Raw genomic sequence first — 19,281 nt, 5'->3', positions numbered from 1 at the left:
TCAGAGATGTTAGGATAATTTTGCTCAAGGTCACAGTGGATGAGCAAGGACTTTAGCCTAGATCTAACTCCAAAGACTCCACTCCTAACCATTATGTAAAACTGTTTTAATCGTATTGTGTGTATTTTATTTCCCTAACTAGATTTTTGGTAAAGACTTTATTGTTTTTTTTTTTAAGTTTGTTTATTTATTTATTTATTTATTTATTTATTTATTTATTGAAAGAGAGCACGAGCAGGGAGGGGCAGAGAGAGAGGGAGAGAGAGAATTCCAAGCAGGTTCCCCACTGTCAGAACTCATGAACCCTGAAATCATGACCTGAGACAAAACCAAGAGTCAGATGCTTAACCAACTGAACCGCCCAGGCGCCCTGACAAGGATTTTATTTTGTTTATTTTGTAATCTTTTCGTTGCTATACTAGCTGCTTATACACATAGCCAGTGCTCAATAAATACTTATGGAATGCCAAAATGGAGATGTAGCTAGCTGAAAATACCAATTGCTTTTAAAAGGAGTTAGATTTTAGGGTCGCCTGGGTGGCTCAGTCAGTTGGGTGTCTGACTTCGGCTCAGGTAATGGTCTCACGGTTCGTGAGCTCGAGCCCCGCATCGGGGTCTGTGCTGACAGCTCAGAGCCTGGAGCCTGTTTCGGATTCTGTGTCTCCCTCTCTCCCTGCTCCTCCCCTGCTCACACTCTGTGTGTGTGTGTCTCTCTCTCTCTCAAAAATAAGTAAACATTAAAATGATTTAAAAATAAATAAAAGGATTTAGATTTTAGTCAGATTCATGGGTGACGTATTCATAACGGATGACGTAAAAGGGAGCAGGGATATTTGGATCCATTTTTAATACTTGAGATGTCTTGATGGAGGAGAACCACACCTTCACAACCCTTGTTGCTCCATTATTAGTGAGAACTGACTAAATTGGATGGGATTATGGGTCTGACACCAAATGTGATCATTCTTTGATTCTTCAGCTCTTCTGTTTCCCAGAAACTCCTAGCTTAAAAGGGCCTGTCCCCCTCAAAAAACTAAAAATAGAACTACCCTATGACCCAGCAATGGCACTACTAGGCATTTATCCAAGGGATAAGACTGAACCACCCAGGCGCCGCTTGTGCATTTTTTAAAAGTTTCTTTGATTTATTATTTATTTATTTATTTATTTATAGCACGCATGTGCATGGGGTAGGGGCAGAGAGGGTTGGAGGGAGACAGAATCCCAAGCAGGCTCTGCCTGGTGAGCTGGCAGCCCGATGAATGATCAGCATCTGGAACTCACCAACTGTGAGATGATGACCTCAGCGGAAACCAAGAGTTGGGCGGGTAGTGAGCCACCCAAGCGCCCACTGCCACCTTTCTCGTGCAAATTAAGTATGGTATCTATAGGAGGCAGGCATTGAAGTCTAATAGGCCAGGTTTCTCAGTAAGATGGTCAACAAATAATTATGGTGTGATGTCAGATGAATCATGCCTCTGAGCCTCAGCTTACTCATCAGGAAAATGGGATTAAACACACCCTTTCCTCCAATAATTCAATATTGTTACAATTTCATACTTAATAGTTTAACATTTATAGGCAGCCAGAAATACACCATGGAGAGACTGGGGCCTGAAAATCTAAATGGGATTAATTATCTGTGGTGGTTGAAATCATCTTCCATTCTCTTGCTGACTGCAATAGAAATGCCCACAGCTGAGGGTGAGAGCTGAGGGATCAGAGTCAGATGGCTGTCCATAATCTGGTATAGTCCTTGGGAAAGATTTTAGAGGTGAGGAACCTCGTGTAGAAAAGCAAGGCAAGGAAGACTGAGGGAGTGGGAGTTGGAGACTTCCTGTGCTGTTTCCTCCTCCACTTCTCCCCCTCCCCCACTCCCGCCAATCACAGATTCTGACCATTAAGAGATAAAGGTAGAAAATCCCATGGAGTCTCTGGCCAGGCCAGTCTCACTGTCCTGCTCTGACTATAAGCGCGGAGAATGGAAAAAGGCTCCCCTCCCCCGCCCCCTGTCTCGCTCCTTGCCACGCCGGGCTGCTGTTGCAAGTGGGAAGCAGTCTCAGGCCGCACGCAGTCCTTTTTGCAAAGCCAAGGAGTGAATGAATGAGAGGGAGAGAGAGAAAGAGAGACAGAGAGGTGGTGTAGGGAGGATTAGGGGTGGGATTCCATGACGTTACCGGCTCCGCCTCCCGATGTATATAAGGGGGCGCTGGGCGCGCAACGACCCCAAGCAGCAGCTTTGAAGCCTGAGCACCTGAAGTCGCTAGCCCCAGCCCAACTCGGTTTAACTCCGCCTCACCCAACCCGATTTGAGACTCTCCTCTCCCTGGGCTTGCAACAGCTCTCCGGTAAGCCTTGGGGGCCGACAAGTGTGTCGGAAGGGGATGGCGAGGGTCTGGGCATACCTAGGATTCTCTGGCAACCAGAGCATGCAGTTACATCAACGCGGCCGTGACCTGTTGCTGGCGAGACCCCGGCCCCAAGAACCAAGGTTCCCGTCTCCACCTCAGCCCCAGACCGTTTCTAACGGGGACATAAGAATCTGGGAGCTGAGTTAGGGGGCATAGGGTGGAACCGTCTCTAGTGCGAGCAATTTCAGGCTGCTCTGGGGCCCCTCTCGGGGTGCATCTCCAAATCTTTGGATGTCGAAGCCCCGCCCCACTGTTGATTCTTGCTGGTCAGCCTAGCAAGGCGGGAGGGAGTGGGGGAACATTTGCTTACTCCCCTGGGCGACAGTAGCACGGTTTACACGGTGTGGGCAGGGTGAGTAGGGATGGAATTGAGTCGGTGCTCACTTTTGATCAGCAGTGGAGGTCGGTCCTCTCCTCCCTCCGGGCAATCTGGGAACCTTGCCTATTAAGTAGCCCTTGGGGTAAGCACTGAAAAGGAACGTGGAGAGTGGATGTGAGAAGGGCGTTCTGCCCAGAGTTGCTGGCTGCCCCTGGGATGAGTTTGTTTAGTTCCCAAGCAGCCACAGGCCAGAAAACGGACACAGAACAGGTTCCATGGTTTCTGGGTTGGGGTCTAGGATAAACCCTAGTTTCTCCGTCAGAGAAAGAGATGGATACTGACTGAACACCCATGAGGTGCCAGGCCACTGTACCATAGGGATCTTTCACCTGCTTTTTCTGCAAATTAGTCCTACAAACCTGTGAGGTATTATTTTTCCTACTTGTTAAAGGAAGAAACTGAGGTTAGAGGAAGAGACTTGAATATCCTCCCCATCCCCCCCATCGCGCCTGGGCTTGGTGGAGTGTGTATTGTAATGCACTCTTAGAGCTTAGGGATAATGAGCCCTATTGAAGGGCTTTTGTCTTGTTTCTCACCAGATCCTAGACTCCTCTTCAATTCCAGCTAGAATGCTGTGGCACGCACTTCGCAGATTTGGTCAAAAGCTGGTACGCAGACGTACCCTGGAGCCTGGCATGGCAGACACTCGCCTTGCCAGATGCCTGAGCACTCTGGATTTGGTGGCCCTGGGTGTGGGCAGCACGTTGGGTGCAGGTGTGTATGTCTTGGCTGGCGAGGTGGCCAAAGATAAAGCTGGACCATCCATTGTGATCTGCTTTTTGGTGGCCGCTCTATCTTCTGTGTTGGCTGGACTGTGCTATGCGGAGTTTGGTGCCCGAGTTCCCCGTTCTGGTTCTGCGTATCTGTACAGCTATGTCACCGTGGGTGAACTCTGGGCCTTCACCACTGGCTGGAACCTCATCCTCTCCTATGTCATCGGTGAGATGGTGGGGCAGGGAGGGGCTTCAAATCAGGAAGTGGTGAAGTGATGTAGTCTTCAACATTCACAGGACTCCAATACCCTTAAATGTGTTTGTTATGGGGCTGGGAGGGTTGAAGGTGTGGTGGAGAAATTGTTCCTTCTACTTATCTCTGCTCTGGTTTCCTTAATTAACTGGTTTGGGTTTTTAAAAAGTAAGATTAAGGGTGCCTGGCTGGCTCAGTCGTTGGAGCATGTGACTCTTGATCTAGGGGTTGTGAGTTTAAGCCCCACGGTGGGCGTAGAGCCTACTTAAAAAAAAGTAAGAATAGATGAAAACAGTAGGGATTATTTGTGTGACTGATTTGGGGGAGGGAGGAAACTTGACCCCCTGTTTCTCCCTCTGCTCTACCAGGTACAGCCAGTGTGGCCCGGGCCTGGAGCTCGGCTTTCGACAACCTGATTGGGAACCACATCTCTCGTACCCTGCAGGGGAGCATCTCACTGCATGTTCCCTATGTCCTCGCAGAACATCCAGACTTCTTTGCTCTGGGCCTTGTGTTGTTGCTCACCGGTGAGGGAAAAGACAGGGTTAATGGTGGGAGGCAGGGCTAGGAGGGACCAAGCCTGAGAAGGGCTTGATGGAGGTGATAATGGTGAGAAAGCAGAGACGCTGGGCAGGAAAGGTGTGCACTGAGGCGGGGAAACAAATCTTGGACTGAGGACTTCATGAGTCCTGATTGCCTCTTTCCCACAGGATTGCTGGCTCTGGGGGCCAGTGAGTCAGCCCTGGTTACCAAAGTGTTCACAGTGGTGAACCTTTTGGTTCTTGGTTTTGTCATCGTCTCTGGCTTCATTAAGGGGGACTTGCACAATTGGAAACTCACAGAAGAGGACTACAAACTGACCGTGGCTCGACTCAATGACACGTATAGGTTAGGAGATTCACTCTCCGGAGATTCGGAGCTGGGAGCGTGACGGGGAGCCAGGGGCGTCTGCGCTAAGGCATTCAGGATTGGGTTGGGGGGGAATGGGAGCTTAGGTCTTGAGCACCTGGCTGAGTAGTTTGGCATTAGGGAAAAGGCACAGAGTTGGCTGAACACACCTTTTACCTTTTCCACCCTTTTCTTCCACTTTAGCCTGGGCCCTCTGGGCTCTGGAGGATTTGTGCCTTTCGGCCTCGAGGGGATTCTCCATGGAGCAGCTACCTGTTTCTATGCATTTGTTGGTTTCGACTGTATTGCTACCACTGGTAACACAGTCATGCGGGTTCTGTCTGGGGCTTGGACACAGCGAATGCTCAGTTTGCATGCAGATTGGGGGTGGCAGAGGAGCGAACCTGCTTAGCTGATTCAGAAACTTGTGCCCCTTCCTGCAGGCGAAGAAGCTAAGAATCCCCAACGTTCCATCCCCGTGGGCATTGTGATTTCACTGTTGGTCTGCTTTTTGGCATATTTTGGTGTCTCTTCGGCACTTACGCTTATGATGCCTTACTACCAGCTTCAACCTGAGAGCCCCCTGCCGGAGGCCTTTCTCCACACTGGATGGGCCCCTGCCCGCTATGTTGTGGCTATTGGATCCCTCTGTGCTCTTTCTACCAGGTCAGTGGCAAACGTTTGTTCTCCTCTGCAGTCAGAGTCTTAGGCTTGAGCATTTGGTACCTGAGAAGAACCCTTAAAAGGGCTGTGAGGAGAAGGGGGAGACTCCTTAACCTCACAGGCTCAGGGGATAGAGATTGCAGTCACCTCACGCCACTCTGGGCATTCCTCCCTCCAGCCTCTTGGGCTCTATGTTCCCCATGCCTCGGGTGATCTATGCGATGGCAGAGGATGGCCTCCTGTTCCGTGTCCTCGCCAGGATCCACAGCGGCACACACACCCCCATCGTGGCCACTGTGGTCTCTGGCATTGTTGCAGGTAAAACGGTTGTCTCTGTCCTTCCCCTCGTTCTTTGACCGATTCCCTCAACTTTGTTTTTGGCTTCCCTCACATCTTGCTTTCTGCCCATCGATTCCAGCATTCATGGCATTCCTCTTTGAGCTCGCTGATCTTGTGGACCTTATGTCAATTGGGACCCTGCTTGCTTACTCCCTGGTGGCTGTTTGTGTCCTCATCCTCAGGTGAGACTCCCTCTGTGAGCTAGGATTTGGGTTTTTGTTCTTGGATGAGGAGTGATGGGGATGTGTTCTCCCTCCTCCTTCCTCTGCCTTCGTTATCCTGACTCTCCTGGAGGAATATGGATATTCCTCCCCGCCAAAAGGAGCTTCCACCCTTCTGGCTTACGTGGGAGCTTCAGCTGCCTGCGAGAAGATGCTCAAGTGGTTAAGGGTTGTTCCTAATACTGCCTTCTTACTCTTGCCTCAGGTATCAGTCTGAGGTGAAGAATGAGGAGGATCAGGTGGAGCTGCAGGAGGAGAAGACAGCTGAAGCCGAGAAGCTGACCCTACAGGGACTATTTTGTCCACTCAACTCCAACCCCACTCCACTCTCTGGCCAAGTTGTCTATGTTTGCTCCTCATTGGTTGGTGAGTGATAGAAATTTTCTCTGGGGTGGCTTTGAGGTCAGCATGATGGGGGGAGAGAGGGTGTGGCATTTGGTGACCGAGGACAGCCTAGAGAGAACGGTGACCCTCCTTGGAATGGGGTGGCCTAATGTCTTAACGTGTTGGTCTCAAGAGTTGGTTTTGATGTTTCTCAACTTGACCCTTGAAGCTCTGCTGCTGACTCTTCTTTGCCTGGTGCTGACCAAGTGGCCCGTTCCACTGCTTTCTGGAGACCCAGTGTGGACTGCAGTGGTTGTGCTCCTCCTGATGCTCATTACTGGGATCACTGGGGTCATTTGGAGACAGCCACAGAGCTCCACTCCCCTTCACTTTAAGGTAAATGACCTCTTTCTTTCCACCTACCAACCCATGTCAGAAGACTAGTCTCCAGATGCCTTGTGATCTAATAGAGTTTGTAAGTGTTCTTTCATTGGACAAGAAAGGAAAGATACAGGAGATACCTAGGCCAATGACTTCTTCTCTCACTCTCCATAGTTCCTTTCCAGTTCTATTTCCCCAAACGTTGTATTCTTGGAGTCCTATACGATGTACATTCAGTGAGTGGGCATTGAAATACACAATATGAGTAGGAGTTGGACCCTCCATTTCCTGGCCTTAGGGATCTCTTTCTAGGTCACCGCATGGTATCTACAAAGGAGATTTTGCTTTGTTCCTAGGTACCTGCTTTGCCTCTTCTCCCACTAATGAGCATCTTTGTGAATGTTTACCTTATGATGCAGATGACAGCTGGCACCTGGGCCCGATTTGGGGTCTGGATGCTGATTGGTAGGTATCCACTTGGGAAGGGTAGTCCTCTTGGGTATCCTATCCCAATGCTTTTCCCTCTTGGTCTCAAGTAGGGAGACCTATTAAGCCTTTACAGGTCACTATTTCCCTACCTCACAGCTACCTTTCCCCACTAGGGTTTGCTATCTACTTCGGCTATGGGATCCACCACAGCCTGGAAGAGGTTAAGAGTGACCAACCTCCACTCAAGTCTAGAGCCAAAACCTTAGACCTTGATCTCAGCAGTGCCTGTACACCTTCGATTTGACATCGTCATACCTGAATGCTGTCTGGTCCCCCTGCACAATAATGGAGAGTACTCTTGAGCACATGGGAAGCTAGGCCTCCCATGGGATGTTGGTGGGGGAACACTAGAGCTCTGTATTTATCGTGGAGTGAAAGATGTGTCTTTGCTGTGCCTCATTCTTTTTTTTTTACACTGGTCTACTTCTCAATTGTGTCTGTAGTTGCTTACTGGCTTTTACAAAGTTATTATTAAAGGAAACTAGAAAAAGAAACTATGTCTTGTTCTTTGCTTGCTAGAGATGATGTGGAGCCTGACTTTCCGTGTGGAGAGCTTCAGATGAGTGTCCTCTGTGCACTCCAGTCACCACAAAAGTATCTTGTGCCTGTGTGTGTTTCTTGTTGGCTCAGGTTTTGAGGAGGGTGGTGTGACCACTTGTCAAGTCTAGTCACACTTGAAGGAACGATCTTGAGATAGGTTTCCCTCTTGCTGTACTAAAGGTTAGATTCTAAATAAGTAGGACAGCAACAGTTGTCTTTGGGATTTGGGGGTGGACTCTGATCTCAACACTGGCATTGGTTGGGACCTACACTGAGACCATTGTCTTCTGTTCCACCCCTTCTAGTTGGACCAGACCCAGACTCTTGTGATTTCCTGGGCAACAGAAATTTTGGCTGGGGTATTTGGCACTGCCGGGAGGAGGGGTGGACAATAGGGGGGTAACTGGTAAAGGACTGTATGTATGTCTAGATAGTGATTGCTATAGAAGTAGTAAGGGAACAGAGGTCAGAGCTTTTGCTCACACCATGAACTATTCATTTGTCCATTTTTTCAACAAACATACGTGGAGCTCTTATTAAAATGCTAGGCCCCATGCTGTATCCTAGGGTTATAAACGTGAATAAAACAGTCCCTGCCCTCAAGGAACTAAAAATCCAGGGGAGGAGACAAGCAGGTGAACATGAAACAATGTGACCTGGACCAGGGCAGGGTAAGTGCTGAGTGCTACAGAAGCACAACGGACGTGCTTGACCCAAGTCTTGAATAGGTATTTCTGAAGTGGACTGAGGGAAGGGTTCACTTGTCAGTGAATAGTGTGCACAAAGCCATGTGCATGGTGAAAGAGCAGATTGTATTTGGAGGTATGACACATAGTTCAGTGTGGCTGGAGGGTAGCGTATAGGGGGTTGTGAAATACAGCAGAGACCATATGAATGGCTTTTGTATATCCGACCAAGGAATTTAGGTACTCTCTTTATAAGTGGTGTGTGTGTGGAGGGGAGGCGGGCAGGTTACTGAAGGATTCTAAGTAAGGAAGATGGTTGGATTTGTTAGTCTGGCAGCAGCAAGGAGGATGGCTTGGAAGAGGCTGGGGGAAGCTAGAGCAGTGAGCTAATAGTTACCATTTGTTGAGTATTAATGATATGCCAGCCCTTGTGCATACAGTCTCATTTAGTCCTTGCAATAATTCTATGATATAGAAGTTACGAAAATTCATTTCTACAGATGACGGGGACAGGCTTTGGGTAAAAAATATGCTCTAGATCACATAACTTGGAATGGTCAGTGCCAGGATACAGAACCCAGTTCTGCCTGACTCTGCAGTCTATGCTCTTTAACCATTGTGTGACATTGCTAGTAGTAATTAGGAAGACAATTGTGATCATTTGGGGGTTCTCGGTCAGTTGGATGTAGGGTAAGAGAGAAGCAGATGGCTTAGGTTTCTGGGTGGAGTTTCTGATCGAATGATCAAATTATTAGCTGAGATAGCAAAAGAGGAAGAGCATATTGGGGGAAAGATGAATTCAGTTCGATATGCTCATTTATAAGTATGTAAATTTAGCTTCCTACGGGTGAAGATAATGTAATCAATAATTGGAACTTGAAGCTAGGTTAGAAGTCTGGGCTAGAGTTACAAATTGAGGGGGCATCAACTCAGGACATACATGTATGTGAAGAAAATTTTGGGGGCACCTGGATGGCTCAGTTGGTAGAGCATGTGGCTCTTGATCTTGGGCTTGTAAGTTTGAGACCCACATTGTGTGTAGAGATTACTTAAAAAAATTTTTTTGTAGCATAAATTGTATAATTTTCTTTATATATAAAGAGCTCTTACAAATCAATATGATGAATCACCTGATGAATGAATAAAAGATGTAAATAGTTTTCAGAAAAAACATATAACACCAAACAAATATTAAGATACTCAGTCTCACACATTAAAGAAATGCAAATCAAAACAACAATGAGATCTCGGTTCTTACCTTACAGACCAGCAAAACAAACTTTTTTTAAGATTTTATCTTTAAGTAATCTATACCCAATGTGGGGCTCAAACCCACAACCCCAAGATTGAGAGTCTGAGAGTCTGTGATGTACTGAATGGGCCAGCCAGGTGCCCCACAGCAAAACATTTCAATGACTAGGTGTTGGCAAAAGTGAGGGAGAATAGGCAGTCTCCTGCATCATGGGGATGTACATTTTTGTAACTTTTTTGGAGAGTAATTTGCTAATATAACAATTAAAAACATTCTTTTGGATCTGATGGCTCCACTTATAGGGGTTTATTTATTTTTTAATTTTTTTAATGTTTTGTTTTTTGAGAGAAAGAGACAGAGTGCAAGCGGGGGAGAGGCAGAGAGAGGGAGACACAGATTCTGAAATAGGTTCCGGGCTTTGAGCTGTCAGCCTGGAGCCTGATGCGGGGCTCGAACCCATGAACATGAGGTCATGACCTGAGCCAAAGTGGGAAGCTTAACTGACTGAGCCACCCAGGCACCCCTCCACTTACAGGAATTTAAAACATTTTACATATATATAAGGATATGTACTGTGACAGTATAATACAATAAAACTTGGAAGCTACCTAGTGTGCATCAGCAAGGAACTAGTTAAGTTACAATGCATTAATTCATTGAAATATTTATAGAGCCAGTAAAAAAAATGAGAATTATATGTGCCAAGAGGTGATATGGAAAGATCTCCAAGATATACTATTGAGTAGGAACAAAACCCCCAAGGTGCAGAACATTTGTGTGAAAGTGCAAAAGAGGATGTATTTATACATTATTTATTTTCTGGGAAAATATATAGCAAACTTAACCTCTGGGTTTTCTTCTGTACTTTCAGTTGTTTTTTTCTTTTTAACCCAGATACAAACAATACTTTTTTTCATTCCTTTTATATCATAACAGTAAAAGATTGGGGGGAATTCTAACATTTAAGGGATAGAGGGGGAAGACTCAGCACAAAAGAGAAGGAATGACTGAAGATACAGGACAGTGATGGTGGAAGGAGGGAGGAAAGCACTTTGCAGGAACAGTCAACAATGCCAAATGCTGCCTTAGGGAGTCAAGTTAAATAAGGACAGAAAAGGGTTCATTGGTTTTGTCAGTTAGTAGTTCATTGAAACTATTTCAAGAGTAGTTTTGGTCAGATGGTGGGGAGTGGAGGCCACATTGGAGTGGGTTGAGTAAATGGAGGGTGAGGAAGTGGATACAGCATTTCAGGCCAACATCTGAAGGGAATTTCTAGGATGGGCAGTTTTTGTATTTATATGCTTAAAAGAAGATTGCCAACAAAGTGAATACACTTTGTAACTACTGTTTAAATACATCATTTGCGGGGTTCTGGGTGGCTCAGTGGGTTAAGTGTCTGACTTCAGCTCAGGTCATGATCTCATGGTCCCTGAGTTCCAGCCCCACGTCGAGCTCTGTGCTGACAACTAACTCAGCCTGGAGCCTGCTTCGGATTCTGCGTCTCCCTCTCTCTCTGCCTCTCCGCTGCTCGCACTCTGTCTCTCTCAAAAATAAATAAACATCAAAAAATTTTTTTAAGTAAATCATTTGTGAAGGAGGGACTACTTCTCTGATTTGGTGTTCTAGTCTTTTTTCATTCAGTGCAATATTTCCCAAACCTTAGACTTTCATGAATTTTTCTCTATTTGTGTAATCTTGTAATGTTAAAAAACCCTCACTTTTTAAAGCTTAAATGCATTTATTTTCTATATGTATTTTTAAAAAGTTTTCTTAAAAATTTTTTTTTTATTTTTTTAAAAATTTACATCCAAGTTGGTTAGCATACAGTACAACAATGATTTCAGGAATAGATTCGTTAGTGCCCCTTACCCATTTAGCCCATCCCCCTCCCACAACCCCTCCAGCAACCCTTTGTTCTCCACAATTAAGAGTCTCTTATGTTTTGTCCCCCTCCCTGTTTTTATATTGTTTGCTTCCCTTCCCTTATGTTCATCTGTTTTGTATCTTAGTCCTCATATGAGGGAAGTCATATGATATTTGTCTTTCTATGACTGAGTAATTTCACTTAGCATAATACTCTCTAGTTCCAACCATGTAGTTGCAAATGGCAAAAAAAAATTTTAATGTTTATTCTTGAGAGACAGCATGCGTGCGAGGGAGAGAGGGAGACAATCTGAAGCAGGCTCCAGGCTCTGAGCCATCAGCACAGAGCCCACTGCGGGGCTTAAACCCATGAACCGCGACATCATGACCTGAGCCAAAGTCAGATGCTTAACTGACTGAGCCACCCTGGCGCCCCTAAACATTTTATTTATTTAAGTAATCTCTTCAACAAATGTGGGGCTTGAACTCATGACCCCAAGACCAAGAGTCGCATGTTCTTCTAACTGAGCCAGCCAGGCACCCCAATACACTGATTTTCAAAGGAAAACATTTTACCACTATCATACATGGAAAGCAAAGTATTTTCCTAATACATATAAGGATGTCCAAATAAATATCCAACTATTAAAAAATGTTTGGCTCCATACAAAATAATCCTTATCTGTAGCTTTCCATGGTTTTAGTTATCGTTGGTCTGGAACCAAATGGTCTTCCTGATGTATAGTCAGTAGGTCCATAGTACTGCATCACAATGCCTATGTCATTTACCTCACTTCATCTTATCATGGAGGCATTTTATCATCTCACATCATCACAAGAAGAAGGGTGGGTACAGTACAAGATATTGTGAAAGAGACCACATTCACATAACTTATATTGTTATAATTATTCTATTTTATTAATATTTATTGTTTATCTCTTGTTGTGCCTAATTTATAAATTAAACTTTATCATAGGTGTGTATGTATAGGAAAAAACAGTATATATGGTGTTCAAGACTATCTGGGAGGCATTTACTAGGGGTCTTGGAAGATATCTCCTGTGGATTAAGGGGGACGGACTATCATAACCACACTTTAGAAATACTTAGGCTGTTGGGGGCGCCTGGGTGGCTCAGTCTGTTAAGCATCCAACTTCGGCTCAGGTCATGATCCCATGGTTTGTGGGTTCGAGCCCCGCATCAGGCTCTGTGCTGACAGCTCAGAACCTGGAGTCCGCTTCAGATTCCGTGTCTCCCTCTCTCTCTGCCCCTCTCCTGCTCACACTCTGTGTGTGTGTGTGTCTCTCTCTCTTTCTCTCACGCTCAAAAATAAACATTGTAAAAAGAGAAATATTTAAGCCGTCAATGAATAATCTCTGTAGGATGTTATGCTTGAAGATGAGTAGAAAATTGCTTTAGGCGTGGTCTAATGGCCCAAATATGTATAAAGACAGAGCAGGAAATAGTGAGTGTCCTAAGAGAGGTATGCATGAGAGTTCACATCAGAGAGTTCTGGGAAATCTTCATGGAGGTTGAGGCTAATTGGGGCACAAAGGATAGGTAAAATATGTAATTTCAGAAATCGTGGGGAGAGTGTTTCAGGAAGAGGGAAACTTGTGCACAAAGACAAGAAACTGGGAAAGTTCATAATTCAGTTTGCCTACAGCCTAGGATTTTGCTTAGGGATAAAGTGGAAAAATAAAGCAGGAAAGATAGATTCCAGTCAGACTCTTGATGGCCATTCATTTCAGGGCAAGAAGTGTGTCGATGCATGTTCTAACATGTGAAGGAAAGAGTGGTTCTGTGATTTGCTTCAATGAATTACACCTCAGTTACCCAGTCACATGGTTATACTCTAGATCTTGTCGGAATGTACACCTCTGAAATCACTAATTCAAACATCAGAAGTAACCCCACTACAATAATTCTTTGACCTCATGAATTCCTTAATTCATTCTCCTCTCCCACATACATTGTCTCTTTTTATCGGTTTCCTCCAGTCTTCACTTGCTCCCTTACCCACTTAAATTCCTGAATTTATTATCATTATGAGTCTTGCAAATATCTTCACCTCCCTAGGCAATACTCTGGAGTACTTACACCCTGCTCCCCAGAGGAATCCAAATAACACACCTGTGCTGTCCAGGATTGTTGGAGATAATCATATATTGGGCAGCTTAATGATGATCAACCTTCATTAGGTCCTCAAGACTACTGGGGAACCTTTTTTTTCTCACTGATTCCCCAGAACTCTGAAACAACTGTTTCTTACCTTATTCACATTCTTCAAGTCTCTCCCTCCTACTCTCTGCTATTGACTTTGTCTCATATTTTATTGAGAAAACACATGCCCATCAGATAAAAACTCCCTCATCTTCCTGTGGATTTTTTTAAATGAAAATAGCTTCTCGGGGCACCTTGCTGGCTCAATTGGTAGAACATGCGTCTCTTGATTTCAGGGTCATGAGTTTGAGCCCCAGTCGAACACTTGGGCATAGAGATTACTTAAAAACATTTTTAAAAATGACTCAAAAGATTATTTTTTAAAAAAGTTAAAATAGCTTCTCTTTTTTTCCCCAATGATAAAAATATATGTTCATTGTAGGAAATTGAAAACTACAAATATAAAGAAAGTAAAGATTCTCCCAGATTCCACCACTCAGAAGATAAACACTGTTAACCTTTTGGTAAATACTGTTCCAGATATTTTTGTTGAAATATTCATACAATTTTACATAAGTGTATACCTTCTCTGTAAACTTTTTCTTTTCCTTTCGTTTCTTTTTATGATTTATGCAGTTCATACCCAGGTGGAAAGCATCCCAAGAGTTTTTTAGTCACTCAGATCTATATAATTACATCTTTTTGAGCAGTTGCTGACTTTTTTCTTTTTTAAGCTCAATGGTAGCATATAGGCATCTCCCTAGTTTTATACCATTAGATTGTTTTCACAGAAGTGTTTTTAGAGGCTGTGTAAGTCTTCCACTGTATGGCACTAATTACCTTAAGTTGTATAACTAGTCCACATTTAACTAGATGAACATTTAAGTGGTTTACAATGCTTCAGTGAATGTTTCTGTTTATCTTTGCAAATTTTTCCAATTTCATCTTGGGGAAGATTTCTAGGAGAAGAATTGTTAGGTAATAGTACACACATGTAAGATTTTGATATATATTGTCAAACTGCCCTCCAGAAAAGTTGCAATAATTTGTACTCCTACCAACAGTGCACAAGAGTGCCTGCTTTGTTTATATTGCTAATTTGAGGTATTGTTAATCCTCCTTTCAACCTTTGCCAATCTGATAAATGATAAAATCTTACCTTGTTTTAATTTTCACTTCTTTGATTACTGGTGAGGTTGAATATCTTTTCATATATGTTTCTTCCTGTGTAAATTGATCATGTCCTTTTCTGATATATTTTCTAGAGTAATTTGTCTTTTTAATTTTAAGAGCTTTTTTTAAAGAACTCTTTTTATGTTAGATATAGCAACTCTTTATCTGTTATATATGTTGAAAAAATCTTTCTCTGGTCTGTGGTTTATCTTTCAACCTTGCTTCTAATGCCATTCAGAAGATTTTATTTATTTATTTTTAAAGGTTTTACTTATTTATTTTTGAGAGTGAGAGAGTAGGGGAGCGGCAGAGAGAGAGGGAGAAGAGAATCCCAAACAGGCTCTGTACCATCAGCATGTAGCCCTATGTAGGCTTGAACTCAAGAACCATGAGATCATGACCTAAGCTGAAATCAAGAGTTGCATGCTTAACAGACTGAGCCACCCAGGTGCCTCAGAAAATTTTAATTTTTATGTTGTAAAAGTTACTAGTTTTCCTTTTTGATTCTGGTTTTTGGATGATGTTTACATCTTGCCATTGTGTTTATAAAATATTCACCCATATTTTCTCTGAGAAATTTTATGATTCAATTTAATCTTTGATTAATCCCGTATTTGTTTATTTATTCATTTATTTTAATTTATTTATTTATTATTTTTTTAATATGAAATTTATTGTCAAATTGGTTTCCATACAACACCCAGTGCTCATCCCAACAGGTGCCCTCCTTATTTATTTATTTTTAATGTTTATTTTGAGAGAGAGAGAGAACACGGGGGAGGGGCAGAGAAGGAGGGAGACACAGAATCTGAAGCAGGCTCCAGGCTCTGAGCTGTTAGCAGAGAGCCCGATGCAGGGCTTGAACCCCATGAATTATGAGATTATGACCTGAACTGAAGTTGTATGTTTAACCGACTAAGCCACCCAGGCACCCTGCCCAGTATTTATTTGGGTATATGAAGTGAGGCGGGGACCTAGTTTCCTAATATTTTATTTTTGAGAGAGAGAGAAGCAGAGAGAGAGAAGCAGAGAGAGAGGGAGGCACAGCTTCTGAAGCAGGCTCCAGACTCTGAGCTGTCACCTGATGCGGGCTTGAACTCATGAACTGTGAGATCATTACCTGAGCTGAAGTCCGACACTTAACCAACTGAGCCACCCAGGCACCCCTGTTTACAGTAGTTTTAATATTTGGTAGAGCCAGCTTCTCTCCCTTACTCCATTATCACTGTCGTTTTTAGAATTTTTCTGACTATAATTGCATGTTTTTTGGGAAAGTGTTTTTGTTTTTTTTTTTTTTAACAAGGTGTAATGCTACCTTATTAACTAATTTGTATTCTTGGTTGCTTACTCTCTTTTAACCTACTCTATTAATGAGAGTCTTAATAAGCTCTCATTAGAGTCCGAGCTGTTCACCTGTCTTATGTGCTATTTATTTCACCACTTCTGCAATAATTTGTCAAAGAGCAGGAGAATGAAATTTATAGTTTATGCTAGGGTAAGGGAAGATAAGCTACAGCCTGTTGAGTGCCATTTAATGGCATTTCACTACTCATTCTTGCACATCCTTAATATGCACCTGCTTCCTTTATTATCCCCTTTCCTCTTCTTTCTTTTACTTTTTTTTCTCTTTTAATTCTTCTTCCTTACTTGTAACATCTAGGGAGGCTATCTAGATCAAAAACAAAAACATTGGAGAAACCCATATGACGACATAAGGGGTTTCACCCTTTCTGCATATTTTTCTTTATTCACTGGCCCTTTCAATGGAGTGGTAACAGTTCAGTAAGTCCTGAATTTGGCGGCATATTTACAACCAGTATTAATCAATAGAGCCATTTGATTCTTGTATGCCTTATATAATCTTGGATAACACAATATCCATTCTACTACAGACATTATATTTTGTAAGTAATCTGTACACCTAACACGGGGCTTGAATTCATGTCCCCAAGATCAAGAGTTGCATGCTTGGGATGCCTGGGTGGCTCAGTCAGTTAAATGTCCAACTCTTGAGGGGCACCTGGGTGGCTCAGTTGCTTGAGTGTCTGACTTTGGCTCAGGTCATGATCTCATGGCTAGTGAGTTCGAGCCCTGTGTTGGGCTCTGTGCTGACATCTCGGAGCCTGGAGCCTGCTTCAGATTCTGTGTCTCCCTCTCTTTGCCCTTCCCCTGCTTGCACTCTGTCTCTCTCTCTCTCAAAAATAATAAATAAACATCAAAAAACTTTTGAAGAAAATAAATGTCCAACTCTTGATTTCAGCTCAGGTCATGATCTCAGGGTCGTGAGATGGAGCCCTGTGTCTGGCTCTGTGCTGACAGCAAGGAGGCCTCTTGGGATTCTCTCTCTCTCTCTCTCTCTCTCTCTTTCTGTACCCCTCCCCTGCTCGTGCTTTCTCTCAAAATAAATAAATAAACATTAAAAAAATTAGAAAAAAAGAGCCGCATGCTCTTCTGACTGAGCTAGCCAGGCACCCCTACTACAGACATTATTAATCACTAAGAGCTCTAAGATGTATATGAAAGGACCACCCTGGGCTTGACAGACAAGGTCTAATTTTCTCCCTGTTCCCTGTTCATTTATGAACAAAGAAGTTATGGTAGAGCCAGGGTCCTTGGTGGGATGATGGAAGTTGGGAGCCCTTAGTTTGTCAACAGGGAAATGGGGAACAATAACGGGAACTAATATTTGCTATATGTTAGCCACTGTTCTAGATGCCTTGTGTATACTATTCTATTGAACAAGAATCCTAGAACTACTTTTATTTCTATTTTACAGAGGCAAAAATTGAGGCAGTGAGACTGTAAGCAGCTAGCACAGAGTATGTGGTGCATGAGGATTCAGTCAACTATGTGATACTCTACCGCCCTTTTCCACCAGACTTCTTCCCCAAATTTAGCAATCTAGGATTGTAAAATGAATACCAAATTGCAGGATGCAAAAGAAGAAGAGTAATAGCTGTACTTTCCCTCTTTTCCCTTTTTTGTTCACTGTACTATGTGATCTAGCAGAGAATTTTGAAGAGGGAAAAGAAATTATTTTTAGAAACTCCATCTTTTCCATGATAAGTAATGCCTGACTCTGAGACTGTCAGGGTCAGGAGGAAACTCTCAATGTTCCCAGAATTGAGGCCACAACCTCTTTTTTTAATCCTGCTAGCCAGCTTCACATCTGGCTTGACTGAGGTACACAAGACTTAAAAGAGGGGTATGTGAGGGAACAGACGGAAAGCTTGTTAATGTTTTGATTTTGAATTTTCCCCCCAAATTTGGAGGCTTCATGCCTTAACCCTGTTGTCTCTGAATAGAGATTTCAGTAAAAGGCCACTCCTTGGTTGCAAGCATCACTCCATAGATTTAGCCGGAACCAAACATGTTTCTTTATATATTCCACTCTCATCCTTAAAACCATTTGTTTGGAAATGGATGGGACCCCTGCCCTTACTGCGAGCCTTGCAGGGGAATCATTAATTTCCCTCCGATTTGACAAAGGCATGGCAGCAGAAACATGTTTTGGAACTACAGGGTTTTTCATTCCTCTCAACTTCTGATATTTCTTCTTAATTTTTTTAAAGTTTATTTTGAGAGAGAGAAAGATGCAGAGAGAAAGAGGCAAAGAGAGAGGGAGAGAATTCCAAGCAGGCTCTGCATTATCAGGGCAGAACGTGGTGGGGGGGGGGGCGGGGCTCAAACTCACCAACCATGAGATCATTACCTGAGCTGAAACCAAGAGTCAGACACCTAACCAACTGAGCCACCCAGGCACCCATCTACTTTTGATATTTCTGACCTTTAGCAATCTAAAACTAGTGGGCAACATTGTTTATCTTTCTTCCTTCCTCTCTCTTTCCCCTCCCTCCATCCCTGTCTCCTTTTTCTTTGGAAGGCTTGCTCTGCTTGCCTGCACCCCTCTCTCAATAACTGTAGTATACTTCCGCTATTGCACGACATTCCCTTACTCTCAGTGATTCTCACCCTGGCTCTCTAAACTGCAACCCCTGGACTTAAGGGCCTAGACGCTTATGACGCTTACGTTCCCCATCATGGGTGAAGGCCAATTGGGCGTGGCATTGGTGACGTCGCAATCGGGGGAGGTGCCTTCTGAGCGTCGACTGGCACTGTGCACGGAGTTTGTGGAGAAGAGGCTTCGGCCGTGGCGTTCTCCACTGAGGTGCGTGATTTAGTAGGTAGAAGGGCTAAAGGTGGGTCAGCCATGGGCTAGTTGAGTGGTTTATAACTAGAAGGAAGATGTGGCCCTCATTTAAACACTTTTTAGAGTGGCCCTGAGGCAGTGGTTTTGAACTACAGAGTTGCTGTAGCTGACTCTCAGGTGAAGGAAAATGGGCAAAGGCAGTTTTTTGTTTTGTTTTGTTTTGTTTTGTTTTTTTACTTGATGAAGTATGGGATTGGTTCGCGGCCACTGGAAGCAGTAGGTAAAAGTTTGGATATGAATGACCAAAATTCTGTTAAAGCCGGAGGGTCGGAGATTTTTTGGGGGCGGGGTGCTGAAGGCGCTAGCTGGCTCTGCGAGAGCGGGGAAAAAAG

At 43.8% G+C, this 19,281-nt stretch overlaps 2 protein-coding genes across 2 annotated transcripts in view; both read left to right on the top strand.

Moving 5' to 3' along the window:
* The first annotated feature begins 3,301 nt into the window (after positions 1 to 3,301).
* On the top strand, positions 3,302 to 7,549 carry SLC7A3 (solute carrier family 7 member 3). Its single transcript, XM_049643927.1, has 11 exons — positions 3,302 to 3,729; positions 4,125 to 4,283; positions 4,467 to 4,644; positions 4,849 to 4,961; positions 5,088 to 5,310; positions 5,486 to 5,625; positions 5,726 to 5,828; positions 6,073 to 6,233; positions 6,421 to 6,587; positions 6,929 to 7,037; positions 7,175 to 7,549. The coding sequence occupies exons 1-11, from the start codon at positions 3,360 to 3,362 to the stop codon at positions 7,303 to 7,305; spliced, it is 1,854 nt and encodes a 617-aa protein (XP_049499884.1). The 5' UTR covers positions 3,302 to 3,359; the 3' UTR covers positions 7,306 to 7,549.
* An 11,009-nt stretch (positions 7,550 to 18,558) lies between these two features.
* The window catches only part of TEX11 (testis expressed 11), a 247,613-nt gene continuing 246,890 nt past the window's right edge, over positions 18,559 to 19,281 (top strand). The window contains exon 1 of the mRNA XM_049643926.1: positions 18,559 to 18,907. The gene's annotated coding sequence lies outside the window, so the exon portion shown is untranslated. The remainder of the gene's footprint in view (positions 18,908 to 19,281) is intronic.

This window comes from Panthera uncia, chromosome X, assembly GCF_023721935.1.
Source record: "Panthera uncia isolate 11264 chromosome X, Puncia_PCG_1.0, whole genome shotgun sequence".
NCBI classification, from domain to species: Eukaryota; Metazoa; Chordata; class Mammalia; order Carnivora; family Felidae; genus Panthera; species Panthera uncia.
This window is presented reverse-complemented; position numbering and strand designations above follow the sequence as displayed.

What these genes read in the sequence shown, in the direction of transcription:
- SLC7A3 (XM_049643927.1), top strand. Translation starts at nt 3,360, where the DNA reads ATGCTGTGGCACGCACTTCGCAGATTTGGTCAAAAGCTGGTACGCAGA. An exon ending in CGACTCAATGACACGTATAG is followed by an intron (nt 4,645 to 4,848) that starts GTTAGGAGATTC and finishes CTTCCACTTTAG; the next exon opens with CCTGGGCCCTCTGGGCTCTG. An exon ending in CTCTGTGCTCTTTCTACCAG is followed by an intron (nt 5,311 to 5,485) that starts GTCAGTGGCAAA and finishes TCCTCCCTCCAG; the next exon opens with CCTCTTGGGCTCTATGTTCC.